The 24,388-nt window shown below is 45.4% G+C and overlaps 1 protein-coding gene across 1 annotated transcript; it reads right to left on the bottom strand.

The window, feature by feature from the left end:
* Positions 1-5,696: 5,696 nt before the first annotated feature.
* LOC311117707 (dopamine beta-hydroxylase-like) lies at positions 5,697-23,867 on the bottom strand (the record flags this gene model as incomplete). Its single annotated transcript, XM_084192635.1, has 9 exons — positions 5,697-5,856; positions 13,787-13,914; positions 15,472-15,531; positions 16,439-16,477; positions 17,610-17,753; positions 18,056-18,222; positions 19,313-19,415; positions 22,585-22,761; positions 23,610-23,867. Coding segments are annotated over 9 exons (1,236 nt in total), but the record flags the coding sequence as incomplete, so codon positions are not given.
* Positions 23,868-24,388: the final 521 nt, after the last annotated feature.

Genomic DNA, 24,388 nt, shown 5'->3' with positions numbered 1-24,388 from the left:
CCCTATATGGTAGAGTTAGTCTCCAGTCACCAGGTCCCTATATGGTAGAGTTAGTCTCCAGTCACCAGGTCCCTATATGGTAGAGTTAGTCTCCAGTCACCAGGTCCCTATATGGTAGAGTTAGTCTCCAGTCACCAGGTCCCTATATGGTAGAGTTAGTCTCCAGTCACCAGGTCCCTATATGGTAGAGTTAGTCTCCAGTCACCAGGTCCCTATATGGTAGAGTTAGTCTCCAGTCACCAGGTCCCTATATGGTAGAGTTAGTCTCCAGTCACCAGGTCCCTATATGGTAGAGTTAGTCTCCAGTCACCAGGTCCCTATATGGTAGAGTTAGTCTCCAGTCACCAGGTCCCTATATGGTAGAGTTAGTCTCCAGTCACCAGGTCCCTATATGGTAGAGTTAGTCTCCAGTCACCAGGTCCCTATATGGTAGAGTTAGTCTCCAGTCACCAGGTCCCTATATGGTAGAGTTAGTCTCCAGTCACCAGGTCCCTATATGGTAGAGTTAGTCTCCAGTCACCAGGTCTCTATATGGTAGAGTTAGTCTCCAGTCACCAGGTCCCTATATGGTAGAGTTAGTCTCCAGTCACCAGGTCCCTATATGGTAGAGTTAGTCTCCAGTCACCAGGTCCCTATATGGTAGAGTTAGTCTCCAGTCACCAGGTCCCTATATGGTAGAGTTAGTCTCCAGTCACCAGGTCCCTATATGGTAGAGTTAGTCTCCAGTCACCAGGTCCCTATATGGTAGAGTTAGTCTCCAGTCACCAGGTCCCTATATGGTAGAGTTAGTCTCCAGTCACCAGGTCCCTATATGGTAGAGTTAGTCTCCAGTCACCAGGTCCCTATATGGTAGAGTTAGTCTCCAGTCACCAGGTCCCTATATGGTAGAGTTAGTCTCCAGTCACCAGGTCCTTATATGGTAGAGTTAGTCTCCAGTCACCAGGTCCCTATATGGTAGAGTTAGTCTCCAGTCACCAGGTCCCTATATGGTAGAGTTAGTCTCCAGTCACCAGGTCCCTATATGGTAGAGTTAGTGTCCAGTCACCAGGTCCCTATATGGTAGAGTTAGTCTCCAGTCACCAGGTCTCTATATGGTAGAGTTAGTCTCCAGTCACCAGGTCCCTATATGGTAGAGTTAGTCTCCAGTCACCAGGTCCCTATATGGTAGAGTTAGTCTCCAGTCACCAGGTCCCTATATGGTAGAGTTAGTCTCCAGTCACCAGGTCCCTATATGGTAGAGTTAGTCTCCAGTCACCAGGTCCCTATATGGTAGAGTTAGTCTCCAGTCACCAGGTCCCTATATGGTAGAGTTAGTCTCCAGTCACCAGGTCCCTATATGGTAGAGTTAGTCTCCAGTCACCAGGTCCCTATATGGTAGAGTTAGTCTCCAGTCACCAGGTCCCTATATGGTAGAGTTAGTCTCCAGTCACCAGGTCCCTATATGGTAGAGTTAGTCTCCAGTCACCAGGTCCCTATATGGTAGAGTTAGTCTCCAGTCACCAGGTCCCTATATGGTAGAGTTAGTCTCCAGTCACCAGGTCCTTATATGGTAGAGTTAGTCTCCAGTCACCAGGTCCCTATATGGTAGAGTTAGTCTCCAGTCACCAGGTCCCTATATGGTAGAGTTAGTCTCCAGTCACCAGGTCCCTATATGGTAGAGTTAGTGTCCAGTCACCAGGTCCCTATATGGTAGAGTTAGTCTCCAGTCACCAGGTCTCTATATGGTAGAGTTAGTCTCCAGTCACCAGGTCCCTATATGGTAGAGTTAGTCTCCAGTCACCAGGTCCCTATATGGTAGAGTTAGTCTCCAGTCACCAGGTCCCTATATGGTAGAGTTAGTCTCCAGTCACCAGGTCCCTATATGGTAGAGTTAGTCTCCAGTCACCAGGTCCCTATATGGTAGAGTTAGTCTCCAGTCACCAGGTCCCTATATGGTAGAGTTAGTCTCCAGTCACCAGGTCCCTATATGGTAGAGTTAGTCTCCAGTCACCAGGTCCCTATATGGTAGAGTTAGTCTCCAGTCACCAGGTCCCTATATGGTAGAGTTAGTCTCCAGTCACCAGGTCCCTATATGGTAGAGTTAGTCTCCAGTCACCAGGTCCCTATATGGTAGAGTTAGTCTCCAGTCACCAGGTCCCTATATGGTAGAGTTAGTCTCCAGTCACCAGGTCCCTATATGGTAGAGTTAGTCTCCAGTCACCAGGTCCCTATATGGTAGAGTTAGTCTCCAGTCACCAGGTCCCTATATGGTAGAGTTAGTCTCCAGTCACCAGGTCCCTATATGGTAGAGTTAGTCTCCAGTCACCAGGTCCCTATATGGTAGAGTTAGTCTCCAGTCACCAGGTCTCTATATGGTAGAGTTAGTCTCCAGTCACCAGGTCCCTATATGGTAGAGTTAGTCTCCAGTCACCAGGTCCCTATATGGTAGAGTTAGTCTCCAGTCACCAGGTCCCTATATGGTAGAGTTAGTCTCCAGTCACCAGGTCCCTATATGGTAGAGTTAGTCTCCAGTCACCAGGTCCCTATATGGTAGAGTTAGTCTCCAGTCACCAGGTCCCTATATGGTAGAGTTAGTCTCCAGTCACCAGGTCCCTATATGGTAGAGTTAGTCTCCAGTCACCAGGTCCCTATATGGTAGAGTTAGTCTCCAGTCACCAGGTCCCTATATGGTAGAGTTAGTCTCCAGTCACCAGGTCCCTATATGGTAGAGTTAGTCTCCAGTCACCAGGTCCTTATATGGTAGAGTTAGTCTCCAGTCACCAGGTCCCTATATGGTAGAGTTAGTCTCCAGTCACCAGGTCCCTATATGGTAGAGTTAGTCTCCAGTCACCAGGTCCCTATATGGTAGAGTTAGTGTCCAGTCACCAGGTCCCTATATGGTAGAGTTAGTCTCCAGTCACCAGGTCTCTATATGGTAGAGTTAGTCTCCAGTCACCAGGTCCCTATATGGTAGAGTTAGTCTCCAGTCACCAGGTCCCTATATGGTAGAGTTAGTCTCCAGTCACCAGGTCCCTATATGGTAGAGTTAGTCTCCAGTCACCAGGTCCCTATATGGTAGAGTTAGTGTAGTGGCTTCCTTTCCTCTTTACCATAGCCACTGCCCTAGCCTGAAGCGGGGTTGTTTCGGACGCATACAGTCCACACTCAACGTTTCCAAACGGCCAAACATTCAATGAGATCCAGGGATATAGTGCAACAAAACTGTTTATTCTTCTTATCTAACAAAAAGGTATTCTCCATCAACTTAAAGCAGAGATTACTTGAAATGCAAATACATAATATAATATGACCTGTCTGTCTGTATTTCTGTATGTCTATATGGTCAAAAAACTATACCGCTCCCGCATCTAGCAAGGACTCCTCCCCCCGAAGGCCCAACTTCCTGCCTTTATACTAACACAATTAACACAGTACAATGAATGGGCAAGAGGGGGGGCCAAAAACTGAGTTACACTAATAACAAATGAATATATCTCAATCCGGTAAATAAATCATAAAGGTACGTACCTAATATTTCATCATATACATTAATATTTAATATATTTACACAAATGTACATGGAGCTCAGTATGTTCAGTCTTTTATACAAAATATGCCCAAATCGGCTCTAACAGTTAGTCTCCAGTCACCAGGTCCCTATATGGTAGAGTTAGTCTCCAGTCACCAGGTCCCTATATGGTAGAGTTAGTCTCCAGTCACCAGGTCCCTATATGGTAGAGTTAGTCTCCAGTCACCAGGTCCCTATATGGTAGAGTTAGTCTCCAGTCACCAGGTCCTTATATGGTAGAGTTAGTCTCCAGTCACCAGGTCCCTATATGGTAGAGTTAGTCTCCAGTCACCAGGTCCCTATATGGTAGAGTTAGTCTCCAGTCACCAGGTCCCTATATGGTAGAGTTAGTCTCCAGTCACCAGGTCCCTATATGGTAGAGTTAGTCTCCAGTCACCAGGTCCTTATATGGTAGAGTTAGTCTCCAGTCACCAGGTCCCTATATGGTAGAGTTAGTCTCCAATCCACCAGGTCCATATATGGTAGAGTTAGTCTCCAGTCACCAGGTCCATATATGGTAGAGTTAGTCTCCAGTCACCAGGTCCATATATGGTAGAGTTAGTCTCCAGTCACCAGGTCCCTATATGGTAGAGTTAGTCTCCAATCCACCAGGTCCCTATATGGTAGAGTTAGTCTCCAGTCACCAGGTCCCTATATGGTAGAGTTAGTCTCCAGTCACCAGGTCCATATATGGTAGAGTTAGTCTCCAGTCACCAGGTCCATATATGGTAGAGTTAGTCTCCAGTCACCAGGTCCATATATGGTAGAGTTAGTCTCCAGTCACCAGGTCCATATATGGTAGAGTTAGTCTCCAGTCACCAGGTCCATATATGGTAGAGTTAGTCTCCAGTCACCAGGTCCCTATATGGTAGAGTTAGTCTCCAGTCACCAGGTCCATATATGGTAGAGTTAGTCTCCAATCCACCAGGTCCATATATGGTAGAGTTAGTCTCCAGTCACCAGGTCCCTATATGGTAGAGTTAGTCTCCAGTCACCAGGTCCCTATATGGTAGAGTTAGTCTCCAGTCACCAGGTCCTTATATGGTAGAGTTAGTCTCCAGTCACCAGGTCCTTATATGGTAGAGTTAGTCTCCAGTCACCTGATGATGGGCTGGCATATGCCCCTCTAAACACTGGGACCTGGTTGGCAGAGGAGGGCAGCACAAGTCAGTCAAAGATCATGGCCGCAGGTGCAGGCGAGGATGCCATGGTAAATTAAACACTCACTAACTGCCTCCCTCACCTGCCACTGACCCACTGGCAATGTCTGTTACTGTCCCAGCTGCCATCACCCAATCCAGTCAGCCACATACACACCTCTCCAGCCAGCCATGCTCTCACCCAGACAACTGGTGAATGATTTCAGACTGACAGCGATGGGGGAGGAGGGTTGTTGATGTGGGTTATGGTGGTGCTCATATACGGAATGAGGGCCAGTCTGAGAGCAGAGCAGCAGTAAACTGTTACTGTAAATGATCAGAACAGACTGGAGATGGGAGAGGTGTTGTAGAGAGAGATGAGAACCTCTCCACTGCACTGTACACTACTATAACTGTACTATAACTGTACTATACTGTACTGTCCTGTACTATACTGTACTGTACTATACTATAACTGTACTCTACTGTACTGTCCTGTACTATACTATAACTGTACTCTACTGTCCTGTCCTGTACTATACTATAACTGTACTATACTGTACTGTCCTGTACTATACTATAACTGTACTATACTGTACTATAACTGTACTATAACTGTACTCTACTGTACTGTACTGTCCTGTACTATACTATAACTGTACTCTACTGTACTGTCCTGTACTATACTATAACTGTACTCTACTGTACTGTCCTGTACTATACTATAACTGTACTCTACTGTACTGTCCTGTACTGTCCTGTACTATAACTGTACTATACTGTACTGTCCTGTACTATACTATAACTGTACTCTACTGTACTGTCCTGTACTATACTATAACTGTACTCTACTGTACTGTCCTGTACTGTCCTGTACTATAACTGTACTATACTGTACTGTCCTGTACTATACTATAACTGTACTGTACTGTCCTGTACTATACTATAATTGTACTTTACTGTCCTGTACTATACTATAATTGTACTTTACTGTCCTGTACTATACTCACAGGGAAGAGCTTGGCGGAGGACTGGTTACAGGCCATGGAGATTGGAGCGGTGTTGTAGAGAGAGTTGAGCACCTCTCCACTGAAGGAGTCCCAGGACAAAGAGGAGAACTGGTCCGTTACACTGGTCTGACCACAGCTACACGCATCACCACCCTGGAACCTGAGAGGAGGAGAGGAGGGGAGGGGGAGGGAGGAGGGAGCAGGGAGAGGGAGGGAGAGGGATTAAGAGGGAGAGGGGGGAGAAAGAGGGAGAGAGGGGGAGAAAGAGGGAGAGAGGGGGAGAAAGAGGGAGAGAGGGGGAGAAAGTGGGAGAGAGGGGGAGAAAGAGGGAGAGAGGGGGAGAAAGAGGGAGAGAGGGGGAGAAAGAGGGAGAGAGGGGGGGAGAGAGGGGGAGAGAGAGGGAGAGACAGGGAGAGAGAGGGAGAGAGGGGGAGAAAGAGGGAGAGAGGGGGAGAGAGGGAGAGAGGGGGAGAAAGAGGGAGAGAGGGGGTGAAAGAGGGAGAGAGGGGTTAGAAAGAGGGAGAGAGGGGGAGAAAGAGGGAGAGAGGGGGAGAAAGAGGGAGAGAGAGGGAGAGAGAGGGAGAGAGGGGGAGAAAGAGGGAGAGAGGGGTTAGAAAGAGGGAGAGAGGGGGAGAAAGAGGGAGAGAGGGGGAGAAAGAGGGAGAGAGGGGGAGAAAGAGGGAACAGTGAAGGAGGGTGAGGGTGGATGAGACACCAAGCATGGTCCTGCTCATATTGGAGCTCCCTCATAGACAGAGCTTTGTTGTAAAAACACATGAGGAGCATAAGGAGAATCAGGTTTAACTGTGATTTAATATGGACGGGGGGGGGGGGCTGTAGATCATCTATGAAATTAGACGATAGAGCCACAGTCTATCAAATAACATTACCTGCATCCTTTCTAATCCCCTTTTATATATACTGAGTGCACAAAACATGAAGAACTCTTTCCTTGACATAGACTGACCAGGTGAATCCAAGTGAAAGATATGATCCCTTATTGATGTCACTTGTTAAATCCACCAATCAGTGTAGATGAAGGGGAGGAGACCGGTTAAATAAGGATTTTTAAGCCTTGAGACAACTGAGACATGGATTGTGTATGTGTGCCATTCAGAGGGTGAATGGGCAAGACAAAATATTTAAGCGCCTTTGAACGGGGTATGGTAGTAGGTGCCAGGCGCACCGGTTTGAGTGTGTCAAGAACTGCAACGCTGCTGGGTTTTTCAATCTCAATAGTTTCCCGTGAGTATCAAGAATGGTCCACCACGCAAAGGACATCCAGCCAACGGCAGGCCAGTGGTCGAAAACGGGTCATTGATGAAAGAGGACAAAGGAGGCTGACACAAATTGTGCAGAGCAACAGACGGGCTAAAGTTAGTCAACTGACAGTCCAACATTGGTGCCCAAAGACCCATAAAAGAATGCACAACTCGTCGTACCATGACATGAATGGGGTAATCACAGCTGACAACCGTACAGAGTTCCACTTCTTTCAGGAAAAAACAAGAAACTGCGGTTGCAGTGGGCTAAGGAACGAAAACACTGGACACAGGAGAATTGGAAAAACATTGGCTGGTCTGATGAATCCCAGTTCCTGCTGTTTCACGCTTATGGGAGGACTAGAGTATGGAGAAAACCACGAGTACAGCGCCTTCGGAAAGTATTCAGACCCCTTGAATTTTTCCACATTTTGTTACATTACAGCCTTATTCTAAAATGGATTTAAAAAATAATAATCCTCAGCAATCAACACAAAATGCCCCATAATGACAAAGCGAAAACAGGTAGTTAGACATTTTTGCAAATGTATAAAAAATAATAAACAGAAATACCTTATTTACATAAGTATTCAGACCCTTTGCTATGAGACTCGAAGTTGAGCTCAGGTGCATCCTGCTTCCATTGATCATCCTTGAGATGTTTCTACAACTTGATTGGAGTCCACCTGTGGTAAATTCAATTGATTGGACATGATTTGGAAAGCCACACACCTGTCTATATAAGGTCCCACAGTTGACAGTGCATATCAGAGCAAAAACCAAGCCATGAGGTCGCAGGAATTGTCTGTAGAGCTCCGAGACAGGATTGTGTCGAGGCACAGATCTGGGGAAGGGTACGAAAAAATTTCTGCAGCATTGAAGGTCCCCAAGAACACAGTGGCCTCCATCATTCTTAAATGGAAGAAGTTTGGAACCACCAAGACTCTTCCTAGAGCTGGCCCCCCGGCCAAACTGAGCAATCGGGGGAGAAGGGCCTTGGTCAGGGAGGTGACCAAGAACCCGATGGTCACTCTGACAGAGCGCTAGAGTTCCTCTGTGGAGATGGGAGAACCTTCCAGAAGGACAACCATCTCTGCAGCACTCCACCAATCAGGCCTTTATGGTAGAATGGCCAGACGGAAGCCACTCTTCAGTAAAAGGCAGATGACAGCTCGATTGGAGTTTGCCAAAAGGCACCCAAAGACTCTCAGACCATGAGAAACAAGATTCTCTGGTCTGATGAAACCAAGATTGAACTCTTTGGCCTGAATGCCAAGCGTCACGTCTGGAGGAAACCTGGCACCATCCCTACAGTGAAGCATAGTGGTGGCAGCATCATGCTGTGGGGATGTTTTTCAGCGGCAGGGACTGGGAGACTAGTCAGGATCGAGGGAAAGATTAAAGGAGCAAAGTACAGAGAGATCCTTGATGAAAACCTGCTCTAGAGCGCTCAGGACCTCAGACCGGGGCGAAGGTTCACCTTCCAACAGGACAACCCTAAGCACACTGCCAAGACAATGCAGGAGTGGCTTCGGGACAAGTCTCTGAATGTCCTTGAGTGGCCCAGCCAGAGCCCGAACTTGAACCTGATCGAACATCTCTGGAAAGACCTGAAAATAGCTGTGCATCGACGCTCCCCATCCAACCTGACAGAGCTTGAGAGGATCTGCAGAGAAGAATGGGAGAAACTCCCCAAATACAGGTGTGCCAAGCTTGTAGTGTCATACCCAAGACGAATCAAGGCAGTAATCACTGCCAAAGGTGCTTGAACAAAGTACAGAGTGAAGGGTCTGAATACTTATGTAAATGTAAAATTTCAGTTTTTGCTTTGTCATTATGGGGTATTGTGTGCAGATTGATGAGCAAAAAAAACAATTTAATCCATTTTAGAATAAGGCTGTAACGTAACAAAATTTGGAAAAAGTCAAGGGGTCTGAATACTTTCCGAATGCACTGTACATGCATCCATCATGCCACGTGTCAACATTGCAGACTGGTACCAGGTGGTGGTGTGGGGTGGGATTTCATGGCACTCATTGGGCCCCTTGATAAAAGTGGAGCAACGTTTGAATGCCACAGGATATCTGAACATCATTGTCAATCAAGTACCTCCCTTCATGGCAGCAGTGTATCCATCTGCAAATAGATTTTTTCATCAGGATAATGCCCCATGTCACTAGGCTAGGATTGTTCAGGAATGATTCCACGAACATGACAGTGAATTCAGCTTACTGCAGTGGCCTGCCCAGTCACCAGATCTCAATCCAACTGAGCATCTGTGGGATGAGATGGGAGGAGTTATTTGGAGTAGAGATCCACTACCAGCCAACTTGACACAACTGTGGGAAGCATTGGAGTCAACATGGGCCAGCATCCATGTGGAACGCTTTCGACACCTTGTAGAGTCCATGCCCCAATGACTTGGTGGAAAACATAACAATTCAATATAAATTCAGAAAGTATTCACACCCCTTGACTTCTTCCACATTTTGTTGTGTTGCAGCCTGAATTTAAAATGGATTACATTTAGATTTTGTGTCACTGGCCTACACACAATATCCCTAATGTCAAAGTGGAATTTTGTTTTAGACATTTTTACAAATGAATTACAAATGAAAAGCTGAAATGTCTTGAGTCAATAAGTATTCAACCCCTTTTGTTATGGGAAGTATTCAACCCCTTTGTTATGGCAAGCCTATTTAAGTTCAGGAGTAAACATTCACATGATAAGTTGCATGGATTCATTCTGGGTGCAATAATAGTGTTTAACATGATTTTTACCTCCTCTCTGTACCCCACACATACAATTATCTGTAAGGTCCCTCAGTCGAGCAGTATTTTCTTTTTTAACAAAAAATCACAAAGACCAGGGAGGTTTTCCCATGCCTAGAAAAGAAGGGCAACCATTGGTAGATGGGTAAAATAACATAAAAAGCAGACATTGAATATCCCTTTGAGCATGGTGAAGTTATTCATTACACTTTGGATGGTGTATCAATACACCCAGTCACTACAGATACAGGAGTCCTTCCTAACTCAGTTGCCGGAGAGGAACAAATACGCTCAGGGATTTCACCATGAGGCCAATGGTGACTTTAAAACAGTTACAGAGTTGAATGGCTGTGATAAGAGAAAACGGAGGATGGATAAACAAGATTGTAGTTACTCCACAATACTAACCTAAATGACAACTAGGTGAAAAATCTGTCAATGTGCCCTTGAGCAAGGCACTTAACCCTAATTGCTCCTGTAAGTCGCTCTGGATAAGAGCGTCTGCTAAATGACAAAATATTAATATTAATAATAAAAGAAGGAAGGCTGTACAGAATAAAAATGTTCCAAAACATACATCCTGTTAGCAATAAGGCACTAAAGTAAAACTGCAAAAACTGTGGCAAAGAAATTAACTTTATGTCCTGAATACAAAGCGTTATGTTTGGGGCAAATCGAACTCAACACATCACTGAGTGCCACTCTTCATATTGGTAGTGGCTGCATCATGTTATGTGTATGCTTTTAATCGTCAGGGACTACAAAGTTTTTTAGGGTAAAAATAAATGGAATAGAGCTAAGCACAGGCAAAATCACAGACACTGGGAGACAAATGTACCTTTCCGCAGGACAATAACCTAAAACACAAGGCCAAATATACACTGGAGTTGCTTACCAAGACGACATTAAAATGTTCCTGAGTGGCCTAGTTACAGTTTTGACTTAAATCGGCTTGAAAATCTATGGCAAGGCTTGAAAATGGCTGTATAGCAATGATCAACAACCAATTTGACAGAGCCTGAAGAATTTAAAAAAGAATAATGTGCAAATATTGTACAATCCAGGTGTGCAAAGCTCTTAGAAACGTACCCAGAAAGACTCATAGCTGTACTTGATGCCAACGCTGATTCTAACATGTATTGACTAAGGGGTGTGAATACTTATGTAAATTAGATATTTCAGTGTTTCATTTTCAATAAATTTGCAAACATTTCTAAAAACATGTTTTCATTTTGTCACTATGGGGTATTGTGTGTAGATGGGTGAGATTTGGTTTTACATTCAGGCTGTAACACTACAAAATGTGGAATAAGTCAAGGAGTATAAATACTTTCTGAAGGCACTGTATATATAGTTTATTTCCTAATCGTACTGGATTCCAATTGTATTGGCCAATCAACCAATCACTCTAATCTTAATTCCAACCCTCAGATGTCACCAGACCAACCCATCTTTCCCACTACACTACCATTTTACTATTTCCTTTTGCACTACATCCCTCTATTTTACTGTGATGTCTTACAAGGGTCTTGAACCTCTCTATTTGTACCATTTCTATTGAGATTGCCCTGAAAATAAATACTTTACTTAAGAGTATAATCATATTTCCCTTTGATTGTGGTTTTTCAGATCTCCTAATGGTACTGTTTGTAGGTCCATCTGAACACAGACATTATGACTTCACAACCACCGAAGGACAGTACCCAAAAGAGATGATCTATTGATTCTGTTTCCTCATGGCAGTCTGCACTGTCTGACTATTCAATGCCCATATGTTAAGCATTCTTTTTGTGGCGAGAATTTTATGCGTTTGTTTAAATTGAAAAAAACGGAATGATGCGTACATTTTTGTTTTGTATATCAGTTCATAAACCTGATGCCATGGTTTTGAGACATCACAAATCTGTTCCCAACTGTCTTTAATTTTATGCGGCATAGTTGTCAAACCTCTCGACCTTGTGTTGGTGTTTGGAATGAGCAGGTGTCTTCTGCTGGTTCGTGTGACGTACAGTGGGGAAAAAAAGTATTTAGTCAGCCACCAATTGTGCAAGTTCTCCCACTTAAAAAGATGAGAGAGGCCTGTAATTTTCATCATAGGTACACGTCAACTATGACAGACAAAATGAGAAAATGTTTTCCAGTAAATCACATTGTAGGATTTTTAATGAATTTATTTGCAAATTATGGTGTAAAATAAGTATTTGGTCACCTAAAAACAAGCAAGATTTCTGGCTCTCACAGACCTGTAACTTCTTCTTTAAGAGGCTCCTCTGTCCTATACTCGTTACCTGTATTAATGGCACCTGTTTGAACTTGTTATCAGTATAAAAGACACCTGTCCACAACCTCAAACAGTCACACTCCAAACTCCACTATGGCCAAGACCAAAGAGCTGTCAAAGGACACCAGAAACAAAATTGTAGACCTGCACCAGGCTGGGAAGACTGAATCTGCAATAGGTAAGCAGCTTGGTTTGAAGAAATCAACTGTGGGAGCAATTATTAGGAAATGGAAGACATACAAGACCACTGATAATCTCCCTCGATCTGGGGCTCCACGCAACATCTCACTCCGTGGGGTCAAAATGATCACAAGAACGGTGAGCAAAAATCCCAGAACCACACGGGGGGACCTAGTGAATGACCTGCAGAGAGCTGGGACCAAAGTAACAAAGCCTACCATCAGTAACACACTACGCCGCCAGGGACTCAAATCCTGCAGTGCAAGACGTGTCCCCCTGCTTAAGCCAGTACATGTCCAGGCCCGTCTGAAGTTTGCTAGAGTGCATTTGGATGATCCAGAAGAGGATTGGGAGAATGTCATATGGTCAGATGAAACCAAAATATAACTTTTTGGTAAAAACTAAACTCGTCGTGTTTGGAGGACAAAGAATGCTCAGTTGCATCCAAAGAACACCATACCTACTGTGAAGCATGGGGGTGGAAACATCATGCTTTGGGGCTGTTTTTCTGCAAAGGGACCAGGACGACTGATCCGTGTAAAGGAAAGAATGAATGGGGCCATGTATCGTGAGATTTTGAGTGAAAACCTCCTTCCATCAGCAAGGGCATTGAAGATGAAACGTGGCTGGGTCTTTCAGCATGACAATGATCCCAAACACACCGCCCGGGCAACGAAGGAGTGGCTTCGTAAGAAGCATTTCAAGGTCCTGGAGTGGCCTAGCCAGTCTCCAGATCTCAACCCCATAGAAAATCTTTGGAGGGAGTTGAAAGTCTGTGTTGCCCAGCGACAGCCCCAAAACATCACTGCTCTAGAGGAGATCTGCATGGAGGAATGGGCCAAAATACCAGCAACAGTGTGTGAAAACTTTGTGAAGACTTACAGAAAATGTTTGACCTGTGTCATTGCCAACAAAGGGTATATAACAAAGTATTGAGAAACGTTTGTTATTGACCAAATACTTATTTTCCACCATAATTTGCAAATAAATTCATAAAAAATCCTACAATGTGATTTTCTGGAATTTTTTTCCTCATTTTGTCTGTCATAGTTGACGTGTACCTATGATGAAAATTACAGGCCTGTCTCATCTTTTTAAGTGGGAGAACTTGCACAATTGGTGGCTGACTAAATACTTTTTTTCCCCACTGTATGTGTGTGTTGATTTAATCTGCTGAACACAACAGCTGTTTGATGAGGAGGAGATTGATTTTTCTCAAGAGATTGTTTCTCTAATGGTAGCTGAGTCAGCAAAACCGAAATGAAGATGCAGTGTATGGCTGGTTAAAGACGACAGCTAGCTCTTCTTAATAAAGAGCTGTTACCTATAGATGAAGCTACCCTGTGCGTGTGTTACCTGCAGATGAAGTTACAGTAGTGTGTGCATGTGCGTGTGCATGTGTGTGTGTGTGTGCGTGCATGTGCACGCACGTGCGCTCCCCCCGAGTTGGTGTGCCCATCACAGGAGGTTGGTGGCACCTTCATTGGGGAGGACGGGCTCATGTTAATTGCTGGAGAAGAATTAGTGTTCCAGCCATTATAATGAGCCGTCTTCCCCTCACCAGCCTCCTGTGGTGCCCATGTACTGTATATTACCTGTTGATGAAGCTGAAGTACTTCTGCAGGTATCCAGGGTCAACGTTACTCTTACAGAGCTCTAGTTGAGTCCTGGGGTAGTAGTGAACATAGTTCACACACATCTCCTCCATGATCCCAAAGCCTCCCTGGATTAAAATGAAGATAGAGAACAGGGGAGAGAGAAAGAGAGGGAGAGAGGGGGAGAGAGAGAGCGAGGGAGAGAGAGAGAGAGGGAAATAGGGGGAGAGAGAAAGGGAGAGAGGGAGAGGGAGAGAAAGAGAGTGAGAGAGAGGAGTCAGGTTCCTGGGTTTACCTCCATGCCCTCATCATAACCCCAGAAACAGCTATCTCAGGCATCACTGAGGACAGTGTGTGAGTCCAAAAAACATTCTTACCCCAGGGTACTTCAACTGGTGACTATCATTCCTTACCCCAGGATACTTCAACTGGTGACTATCATTCCTTACCCCAGGATACTTCAACTGGTGACTATCATTCCTTACCCCAGGATACTTCAACTGGTGACTATCATTCCTTACCCCAGGATACTTCAACTGGTGACTATCATTCCTTACCCCAGGATACTTCAACTAGTGACTATCCAGGAGAATATAGAAAAAGGAGCACTCTGTTGCCGGATAAATCGGATAGATTTATTGACAATCAATCAGCTTACGTTTCAGCATCAATCGTTTTCTTCAGAGCCTTGAGTCACCTATATACCCTCCCAGGGGAGTGTCCCACTCGTCATGTCAGTCAAACATGTCAATAATATCAATACTGTTAGCAGTAACAACTACACAGGTTATTCAAGCAAGAGTATGATCATCAATCAAGATTCCTCCCCATACATTCCAGACTCCTCCCCATACATTCCAGACTCCTCCCCATACATTCCAGACTCCTCCCCATACATTCCACTTGAATAGCAAAAGACAGAAATAAACAAAGATGAGAAAGACAGCTGTTCATTCAGACATTTTGGCTCGATGCAATCTAAGCAGTCGATCCAAAATGTCTCTCTCTGTAACAATTTCCTCACTATATTGCAACCTCTGGAGGAAAGAGAAACTTTCTCAATTTCCCAGAATTTCCTCCATGCCCTCATCATAACCCCAGAAACAGCCTGCTCGGGCAGTGCTGAGGACATTGTGTGAGTGTGTTTATGTTTGTGTGTGCGTGTGTGTGCGTCAGTTCGTGCAATCGTACGTGCTTAAGAGTGAGTGTGTGTGTGTGTGTGTGTGCCCACTGCTGTCCACTGCTCTCAACATCAGAGGAGAGGAGGAGAGAGCATCATCATCATCATCATCCTCCTCCAGCCCAGAGCCTCCTCCCCACTGTGTCTGACCCCAGATTAGTGAGATCTGGGCTGGGCAGTAGAGCCGCTCTGAGCCCTGTCTGTCTGTGGTAGGAGAATATACCCACATTAAACACATTAAGCTGCTTGGCTAAAGTTACTGGATAGATGCTTCACAGCAGTGACTGTTCGAGAGCATCAAAACCGTATCATGGCTAGATGGTGATTAACTGACTGACTGACTCATCTACAAAGTATTGAGTTATTTATGAAGGTGATTTGTAGATCAGTCAGTCTAGACTCGCCTTCAAGTGCGTGCATGTATGCGTGTATGCACTTCTGCAGTCTGCATAACCATTTGCCATATTGCATGGCTACACCTGTAGAGAAAACCAAACATACTCACCACTGTAGGCTGGCTCCTGTCCTCTGTGTTGTATGTACACTTTGTCAAGAGGACGTCACCCTGTGGGACACACAGACACACACTCAAATCAGCCAGTGTTCTGCCAATGTTTTACATGTATATTCATAAAGGCTAACAACAAGTTACCGTGGTTTACAGAATATTTGCGTTGTTCATTTTTAATTTTTAAACAGGCATCTCTGCATCTATGTTATTCCACAGCAGAGCAGAGCAGTGACAGACTGAAGCCGTAGCAGTACTGGGTATCATCTCTGTTGATCCAGGTCTCTCCAGGTCTGTAATAGTCCCGTCTTTCTCCAGGTCTCTCCAGGTCTGTAATAGTCCCATCTTTCTCCAGGTCTCTCCAGGTCTCTCCAGGTCTGTAATAGTCTCATCTTTCTCCAGGTCTCTCCAGGTCTCTCCAGGTCTCTCCAGGTCTGTAATAGTCCCATCTTTCTCCAGGTCTCTCCAGGTCTCTCCAGGTCTGTAATAGTCCCATCTTTCTCCAGGTCTCTCCAGGTCTGTAATAGTCCCATCTTTCTCCAGGTCTCTCCAGGTCTCTCCAGGTCTCTCCAGGTCTCTCCAGTTCTGTAATAGTCCCATCTTTCTCCAGGTCTCTCCAGGTCTCTCCAGGTCTGTAATAGTCCCATCTTTCTCCAGGTCTCTCCAGGTCTCTCCAGGTCTCTCCAGGTCTCTCCAGGTCTCTCCAGGTCTGTAATAGTCCCATCTTTCTCCAGGTCTCTCCAGGTCTCTCCAGGTCTGTAATAGTCCCATCTTTCTCCAGGTCTCTCCAGGTCTCTCCAGGTCTCTCCAGGTCTCTCCAGGTCTGTAATAATCCTGTCTTTCTCTCACTGCCCTTGTTCCCTTTACTGGATCATCTTATTTCAGAGACAAAACACAATGTACTGTATCTTATCCCACCTGCTGAGATAGCTGTGACAGTAGAAAGAGGAAGTAACATACTTACAGGCAGCACTGTCACCATCTTCCTTAGCATTCTGATTATCTGGAGGAGAGACAACAACTTTCACATCCATTGGATTGTTTTCAGTGAAAAGCATGAGCCCCAAACAGTTAGTAGAGGTGCTAACTAATGGCATCCAGTGAAAAGCATGAGCCCCAAACAGTTAGTAGAGGTGCTAACTAACGGCATCCAGTGAAAAGCATGAGCCCCAAACAGTTAGTAGAGGTGCTAACTAACGGCATCCAGTGAAAAGCATGAGCCCCAAACAGTTAGTAGAGGTGCTAACTAACGGCATCCAGTGAAAAGCATGAGCCCCAAACAGTTAGTAGAGGTGCTAACTAACGGCATCCAGTGAAAAGCATGAGCCCCAAACAGTTAGTAGAGGTGCTAACTAACGGCATCCAGTGAAAAGCATGAGCCCCAAACAGTTAGTAGAGGTGCTAACTAACGGCAAGTAAACTGTAGGCTATAAACAAATACAAAAGTAAAGAGATTCGCACTCACTCTATACAGTATAAACTCCCAGCAATTTATTGGGTAAAACACCAACATTTCCCCTTCACCCTGAAAAAGGCACTGTGATGCCGAAACGTTGGTGGTTTACCTAATAAATTACTGAGAGTTTATAGATTATATACAGAGTGCAACTCTCTTTATTTATTTTTATAAAACATAATGATCCGGCAGTGATTTCTTGTTTTCATGTTGATTAAAGTTGTATTGTATCTAACCTAGTTAGAAGATATGAGCTGGATACAAGGAAGAGTGTTGTACAGGCAGGAGGTTAGAAGATATGAACTGGATACATGGAAAATAGTTGTAATACAAGCAGAGAGAGTCTCAATAGACAGTCTTACTTGACACTTTTGTATTGCTAGGTATTACTGCACTGTTGGAGCTAGAAACACAAGCATTTCGCTGCACCTGCGATAACATCTGCAAATATGTGTAAGGGGGGGAGAGAGAGAGAGCGAGGGAGAGAGAGGGAGAGAGGGGGGAGAGGGGGTAAGAGAGAGAGAGAGAGAGAGAGAGAGAGAGAGAGAGAGAGAGAGAGAGAGAGAGAGAGAGAGAGAGAGAGAGAGAGAGAGAGAGAGAGATCTGTGTGTGCGTGTGTATGTGTTTCTTTGTTTGAATGTGTTTGTTGGTGCATACAGCATGTACCCAGAGGCGTTACCTGATAGTGGGTGCTGAAATGCTTATCCTCCTGTACCACCTTCAACTCTCTTCCACCCCTCACCAGGACCGTCCTCACCCCTCTCCCCGCCAAGTGAGTGTGCAGCTGGGACGCAAAGATGTTGATCCCCCCTGGAGGCAGGGCCTGGTGGAGGTCAATAGAGGAATTAGACACGTAAAAAAATTGACATTACAATATTCTAACAATAAGACAAAGGGGGTCATATATGCTTACGACAAGTATTACAATGCATTACAACCACATCTTAATGCATTATACCTGGTCGTTTTGAGTAAAATGTTACCAGTAGGTTTCTATTGTTAGCGAAGGTCCAGGAGTGTTTCCTGTCTACAGTAGACATTTCTGAGGGATATTGTAGCCTAGCAACAGTCTGTGTACACATTTTCTAAGGGTTAGGGTTTATGTTAGAAGGATATTGTACTAACAGTTTGTGTACACTTGGATGTGCAGAATCCTGTGAGCTGGAAGTTCTGTTCTCTGGGTGGTATGGCCATGACAGGGGTATAGACCAGCCCCAGCTCCATGATGCCCGCGTCGTACCTCCTTAGGCTGGGGGTGTGGTAGAGACGCACCCCCGAGTTGTCCTTACGACCTGCAAGGGACACAGCACAACCAGGGGGAGGGGAGGGGGAGGAGAGGGGGAAGTAGAGGGGGAAGTAGAGGGGGAGGAGAGGGGGGAGGAGAGGGGGAGAGAGGGGAAGTAGAGGGGGAAGTAGAGGGGGAAGTAGAGGGGGAAGTAGAGGGGGAGGAGAGGGGGAAGGAGAGGGGGAAGGAGAGGGGGAGGAGAGGGGGAGGAGAGGGTGAAGTAGAGGGGGAGGAGAGGGGAAGGGGAGGGGGGAGGTAGAGGGGGAAGTAGAGGGGGAAGTAGAGGGGGAAGGAGAGGGGGAGGAGAGGGGAAGGAGAGGGGGAGGAGAGGGGGAAGTTAGAGGGGGAGGTGAGGGGGAAGTAGAGGGGGGAGGAGAGGGGGAAGTAGAGGGGGAGGAGAGGGGGAAGTAGAGGGGGAGGAGAGGGGGAAGTAGAGGGGGAAGTAGAGGGGGAGGAGAGGGGAAGGAGAGGGGGAAGGAGAGGGGGAGGAGAGGGGGAGGAGAGGGTGAAGTAGAGGGGGAGGAGAGGGAAGGGAAGGGGGGAGGTAGAGGGGGAAGTAGAGGGGGAAGTAGAGGGGGAGGAGAGGGGAAGGAGAGGGGGAGGAGAGGGGGAAGTTAGAGGGGGAGGTGAGGGGGAAGTAGAGGGGGGAGGAGAGGGGGAAGTAGAGGGGGAGGAGAGGGGGAGGAGAGGGGGAAGTAGAGGGGGAAGGAAAGGGGAGAGGAGAGGGGGAAGTAGAGGGGAGGAGAGGGGGAAGGGGAGAATAAACAGTGGAGGAGTGGGGGAGGGGATAGAAGATGGCAGAGGGATGGGGTTTAGGAAGAAGGGGTGAAGGGAGTGATAGATGACATGGGGAGGGGAGCAATGAAGAAGGGTGTTGAGTAGAACTGGTACTTCTGGTTTTCATTCTCTGTCTCCAATCAGGGAACACCAGGTGGGTGGACTCTTGCCAATCAGTGACATGAATTGATCAATTTACTAGCAGGTAGAAAATAAAACCAGAAGTACCCCATTGCTGAGGGGTGGTAGTTTAATAGCCCAGTTCTAAGGTTCTTAGGGGTAGAATAGTGTATAACTCTGTGATGGGTAGGTAGTTTTACCTGATAAGAGGAGTGGGTTGTGGTAGTGCACCTCCAGTCGAAGAAACCTAGAAGACCCTGGACCTCCTAGAGGCAGTCCTGCATCAGGGGGGTAGTAGAAAGACTGCACACGCACGCACACACAGATGCGTTATTTAATCCATTGAACATCACATTATTCTTATCATTGAACATCACATTATTTAATCCATTGAACATCACATATTTGTATCGCTGAACATCACATTATTGTTATCGTTTAACATCACATTATTTTTTATTGTTGAACATCAAAAAAAAAATTTGCATTGAACATCCCATTATTTTTATCATTGGACATGTGAATCATCCACCGTAAAAAGAGTAGTTTCAGCCAACACAGAAAGAAAATAGCATGTCTTATTGATCCAGAGAAGACTAAAACAGCACCAAGTGTGTTTATCTCTATTTATATCCATCACTATATATCTCTACAGTATATGTTCCCCTAACATGTTCTGAGGATCTGTTCATAAAAGAGATAGACAATTAAACAAGAAGACTTTTGGAGATAAAACGTATTTTCATATCAATCTTGTTAACATTCCGGAGAGGAAAGGAGAGCTTGTGGTTATTTTCTCTCCCCCGGTCTGGCAGCATCCCTAGGACTATTTTACATAACTGTTCTTCCTCCTCCTCCTCCTCCTCCTCACTCTCCCCTATCTCTCTCTTCCCCTCTCTTTCTTTTTCTCGACTTCCTCCTCGTCTTTCGCCTCCCTCTTTTATAATGCCAGATTTCCCTTTAGATGTGTGTGGGATCCAGAATGTGCTAAAACTGAACAGGCCTGTTTATTTCCTAGCTAATCTCATCTCTCCAGCTCTTCTTCTCTCCTCGCCACTCAGCAGAACACATGATTTCTGTTTTGTTTTCGCCGTCTGCTAATCCAATGGGAGGGCTCGGAGGCTTGGCGCTCGGCACCAGTTCTCTGGCTGTGATGTGATTCTTATCCAGTAAGACGTGTCTTCCTCTGCCTCACACATCCCAGAGCATCACCACCTACTCCATGAACACACACACACACACACACACACACACACACACACGCACAAACACACACTCTCACACACACACACACACACTCTCACACACACACGCACACTCACACACACACACACACACACACACACACACACACACACACAGACACTAACACACACACAAACACACACATTCATTCACACACACACACACACACACACACTCACACAAACACAAACACACACACGCACGCTCCTCTCCTCTCACCTTCTCACCACCATGCACCAGCTCCTCCAGAGACTGCTTCCCTGCTCTCATCAAAACATACTTCTATTGAACCAAACATGAGATTATTCAGAGATAGGTATTTTCCTAGTAACATTCTCTGAGGCTTTCATGGTTTCTCTCAGTTTTTCCTCAGTTTTGCTCTGCTTCTGTGGATCTCTCTCAGACTTTACCACCCTGCCTCTCTACTGCTGATCTCTCTCAGACTTTACCACCCTGCCTCTCTACTGCTGATCTCTCTCAGACTTTACCACCCTGCCTCTCTACTGCTGATCTCTCTCAGACTTTACCACCCTGCCTCTCTACTGCTGATCTCTCTCAGACTTTACCACCCTGCCTCTCTACTGCTGATCTCTCTCAGACTTTACCACCCTGCCTCTCTACTGCTGATCTCTCTCAGACTTTACCACCCTGCCTCTCTACTGCTGATCTCTCTCAGACTTTACCACCCTGCCTCTCTACTGCTGATCTCTCTCAGACTTTACCACCCTGCCTCTCTACTGCTGATCTCTCTCAGACTTTACCACCCTGCCTCTCTACTGCTGATCTCTCTCAGACTTTACCACCCTGCCTCTCTACTACTGATCTCTCTCAGACTTTACCACCCTGCCTCTCTACTGCTGATCTCTCTCAGACTTTACCACCCTGCCTCTCTACTGCTGATCTCTCTCAGACTTTAACACCCTGCCTCTCTACTGCTGATCTCTCTCAGACTTTACCACCCTGCCTCTCTACTGCTGATCTCTCTCAGACTTTACCACCCTGCCTCTCTACTGCTGATCTCTCTCAGACTTTACCACCCTGCCTCTCTACTGCTGATCTCTCTCAGACTTTACCACCCTGCCTCTCTACTGCTGATCTCTCTCAGACTTTACCACCCTGCCTCTCTACTGCTGATCTCTCTCAGACTTTACCACCCTGCCTCTCTACTGCTGATCTCTCTCAGACTTTACCACCCTGCCTCTCTACTGCTGATCTCTCTCAGACTTTACCACCCTGCCTCTCTACTACTGTGACTTACCTGGTTGAAACGTCTGTGTTCAATCCCTAAAGAATTGAACAGCAGGCTCTTACTGTTCAGGATTTTACTATGTTAACCAGTTATGGCCTCAAAGTGGCAGTGTACCTACTGTGCCTTCAGAAAGTATTCACACCTCTTGACTTTTTCCACATTTTGTTGTGTTACAGCCTGAATTTAAAATGGATTAAATTTAGATTTTTTTGTCACAGGCCTACACACAATACCCCATAATATCAAAGTGGAATTATTTTTGTAGACATTTTTTTTTATTAATTAAAAATGAAAAGCTGGAATGTCTTGAGTCAATAAGTATTCAACCCCTTTGTTATGGCAAGCCTAAATAAGTTCAGGAGTAAAATAAGTTAAAGTCACATAATAAGTTGCATGGACTTACTCTGTGTGCAATAATAGTGTTTAACATGATTTTTCAATGACTACCTCATCTCTGCACCCCACACATTTAATTATCTATATGGTCCCTCAATTGAGCAGTGAATTTCAAACACAGATTCAACCACAAAGACCAGGGAGGTTTTCCAATGCCTCGCAAAGAAGGGCACCTATTGGTAGATGGGTTAAAAAAAAAGCAGACATTGAATATCCCTTTGAGCATGGTGAAGTTATTAATTACACTTTGGAGGCCAATGGTGACTTTAAAACAGTTACAGAGTTTAATGGCTGTGATAGGAGAAAACTGAGGATCAGCAACATTTTTTGACCCAAGACATTTCAGCTTTTCATTTTTAATTAATATGTAAACATTTCTAAAAACATAATTCCAGTTTGACATTATGGAGTATTGTGTGTAGGCCAGTGACAAAAAATCTAAGTGTAATCCATTTTAAATTCAGAAGGCACTGAAGGCACTCTAAGAAAAAGAAAAATAATACTATTTGTACCCAGTTCTGGTGTTTGTGTGTGTGTGCGTGTGCGTGCGCGTGCGAATGTGTGTGTGTGTGTGTTTATTACCTCAGCCCCCATGGCCCAGGCGGCCAGAACGTGGCGACAGTAGTTTAGGCTGGCAGGCTTCATCTTGGAGTCACAGGATCCGCTGTACTGGGGGACCGTACTCATCTCAGGAGAACACTCAAACACCTCCATGTGGTGCACTATGGCCTCGTTACCAGGGGTTACCACCGACTCATACTGGGGGGGGGGGGGGGGTTGAAGAGGGAGGAGGAAGATGGAGGAGGAAGATGGAGGAGGAGGGAAGAAGAGGTAAAAATTGATTGGTATTGACTCCGCTGTTGTCACGACTTCCGCCGAGGCTGCCTCCCTTGTTCGGGCAGGCTTCGGCGTTCGTCATCACCGGCTTACTAGCCACTGCCGCTCCATTATTCATCATTCCATTTGTCTTGTCTTGTCAATCATACACACCTGGTTCTTATCCCCTCATTAGTCCGTGTATAAGTGTTCCCTCTGCCCCCTTGTCCTTGTGGGTGATTGTTTATTTGTGAGAGTAGTGTACCTCCGTGGAGCTACTCGTACCTTGTTATTGATTGCCGGGGTAGATTTCCCCTGTGCCTGTTATTGTTAGAGCTACCGTTACCTTGTATTGCCAGGGTAGATTTTCCCCTGTGCCTGTTTCGTTTGTCGCTATCCAGCGCTATTTGTGTACGACGGAATAAACTCTGCATTCGGTGATTACCCTCCTGCGCCTGACTCCTTCTATCACACTCATCACAGCTGTTTTGATTTTCAAACTCATTGCTATGCCCAATTCCAAATCAACTCCTAGCATGTATCTAAAGGATTGGGTAGGGCTAAGCAATAATGTTGGGGAGGGATATTGTCATATTGATTACATTTATCCACTTATCCAATTTTCTTCAGTCTATTCGAATGCCTAGGGGCTAGGGTTTGATGGAATTGGACTTGATGGGTCCATCCATAGAAACAGAATTACTGAGAATAATCCTAATTCTACGGAATTACTAAACGTCATTCTAATTCTATGGTTCCATCATTGTATAAGACTAGGTTTAGAGGTTTACCATGACGATGTGGTTCTTGGGCATATTGGGTGGCAGTTGGAAGATGTGGCACCAGTAGGTGGTCTCCTGGGTGGGGATGGTGACGTCGGGGGTCCGGACCTCCAGGGTCTGTACGTCTAGGGGGAGAGAAGGGGAAGGGGTGTCTGGGCGCAGCAGGAGGGCCCTCTGCACTCCCGTCTCGATCTGGGACAGGTTGAGCTGCTGGAGCGAGTGGATTGGCTGATCCAACACTCCGTAGATCAGGTGGACGGTACCCTCCTGCCAATCAGAATCAAGCACAAAGTCTTCATTATTCCTCTCTTTACCTCTTTTCACCTGCTATACTGTTCTCTCTCTCTCTCTCTCTCTCTCTCAATTCAATTTCAATTTAAGGGCTTTATTGGCATGGGAAACATATGTTAACATTGCCAAAGCAAGTGAAGTAGATAGTAAACAAAAGTGAAACAAACAATAAATATTAACAGTAAACATTACACTCAGAAGTTCCAAAAGAATAAAGACATTACAAATGTCATATTATGTATATACAGTGTTGTAACAATGTGCAAATAGTTAAAGTACAACTGGGAAAATAAATAAACATAAATATGGGTTGTATTTACAATGTGTTTGTTCTTCACTGGTTGCCCTTTTCTTGTGGCAACAGGTCACAAATCTTGCTGATGTGATGGCACACTGTGGATAAGGGAGTTTATCAAAATTGGGTTTGTTTTCGAATTCTTTGTGGATCTGTGTAATCTGAGGGAAATATGTGTCTCTAATATGGTCATACATTTGGC

This window comes from Coregonus lavaretus (assembly GCF_964263955.1).
Source record: "Coregonus lavaretus genome assembly, contig: HAP1_SCAFFOLD_5580, whole genome shotgun sequence".
Lineage (NCBI taxonomy): Eukaryota > Metazoa > Chordata > Actinopteri > Salmoniformes > Salmonidae > Coregonus > Coregonus lavaretus.
The sequence above is the reverse complement of the archived record's forward strand: the minus strand, read 5'-3'. Positions and strand labels throughout refer to the sequence as shown.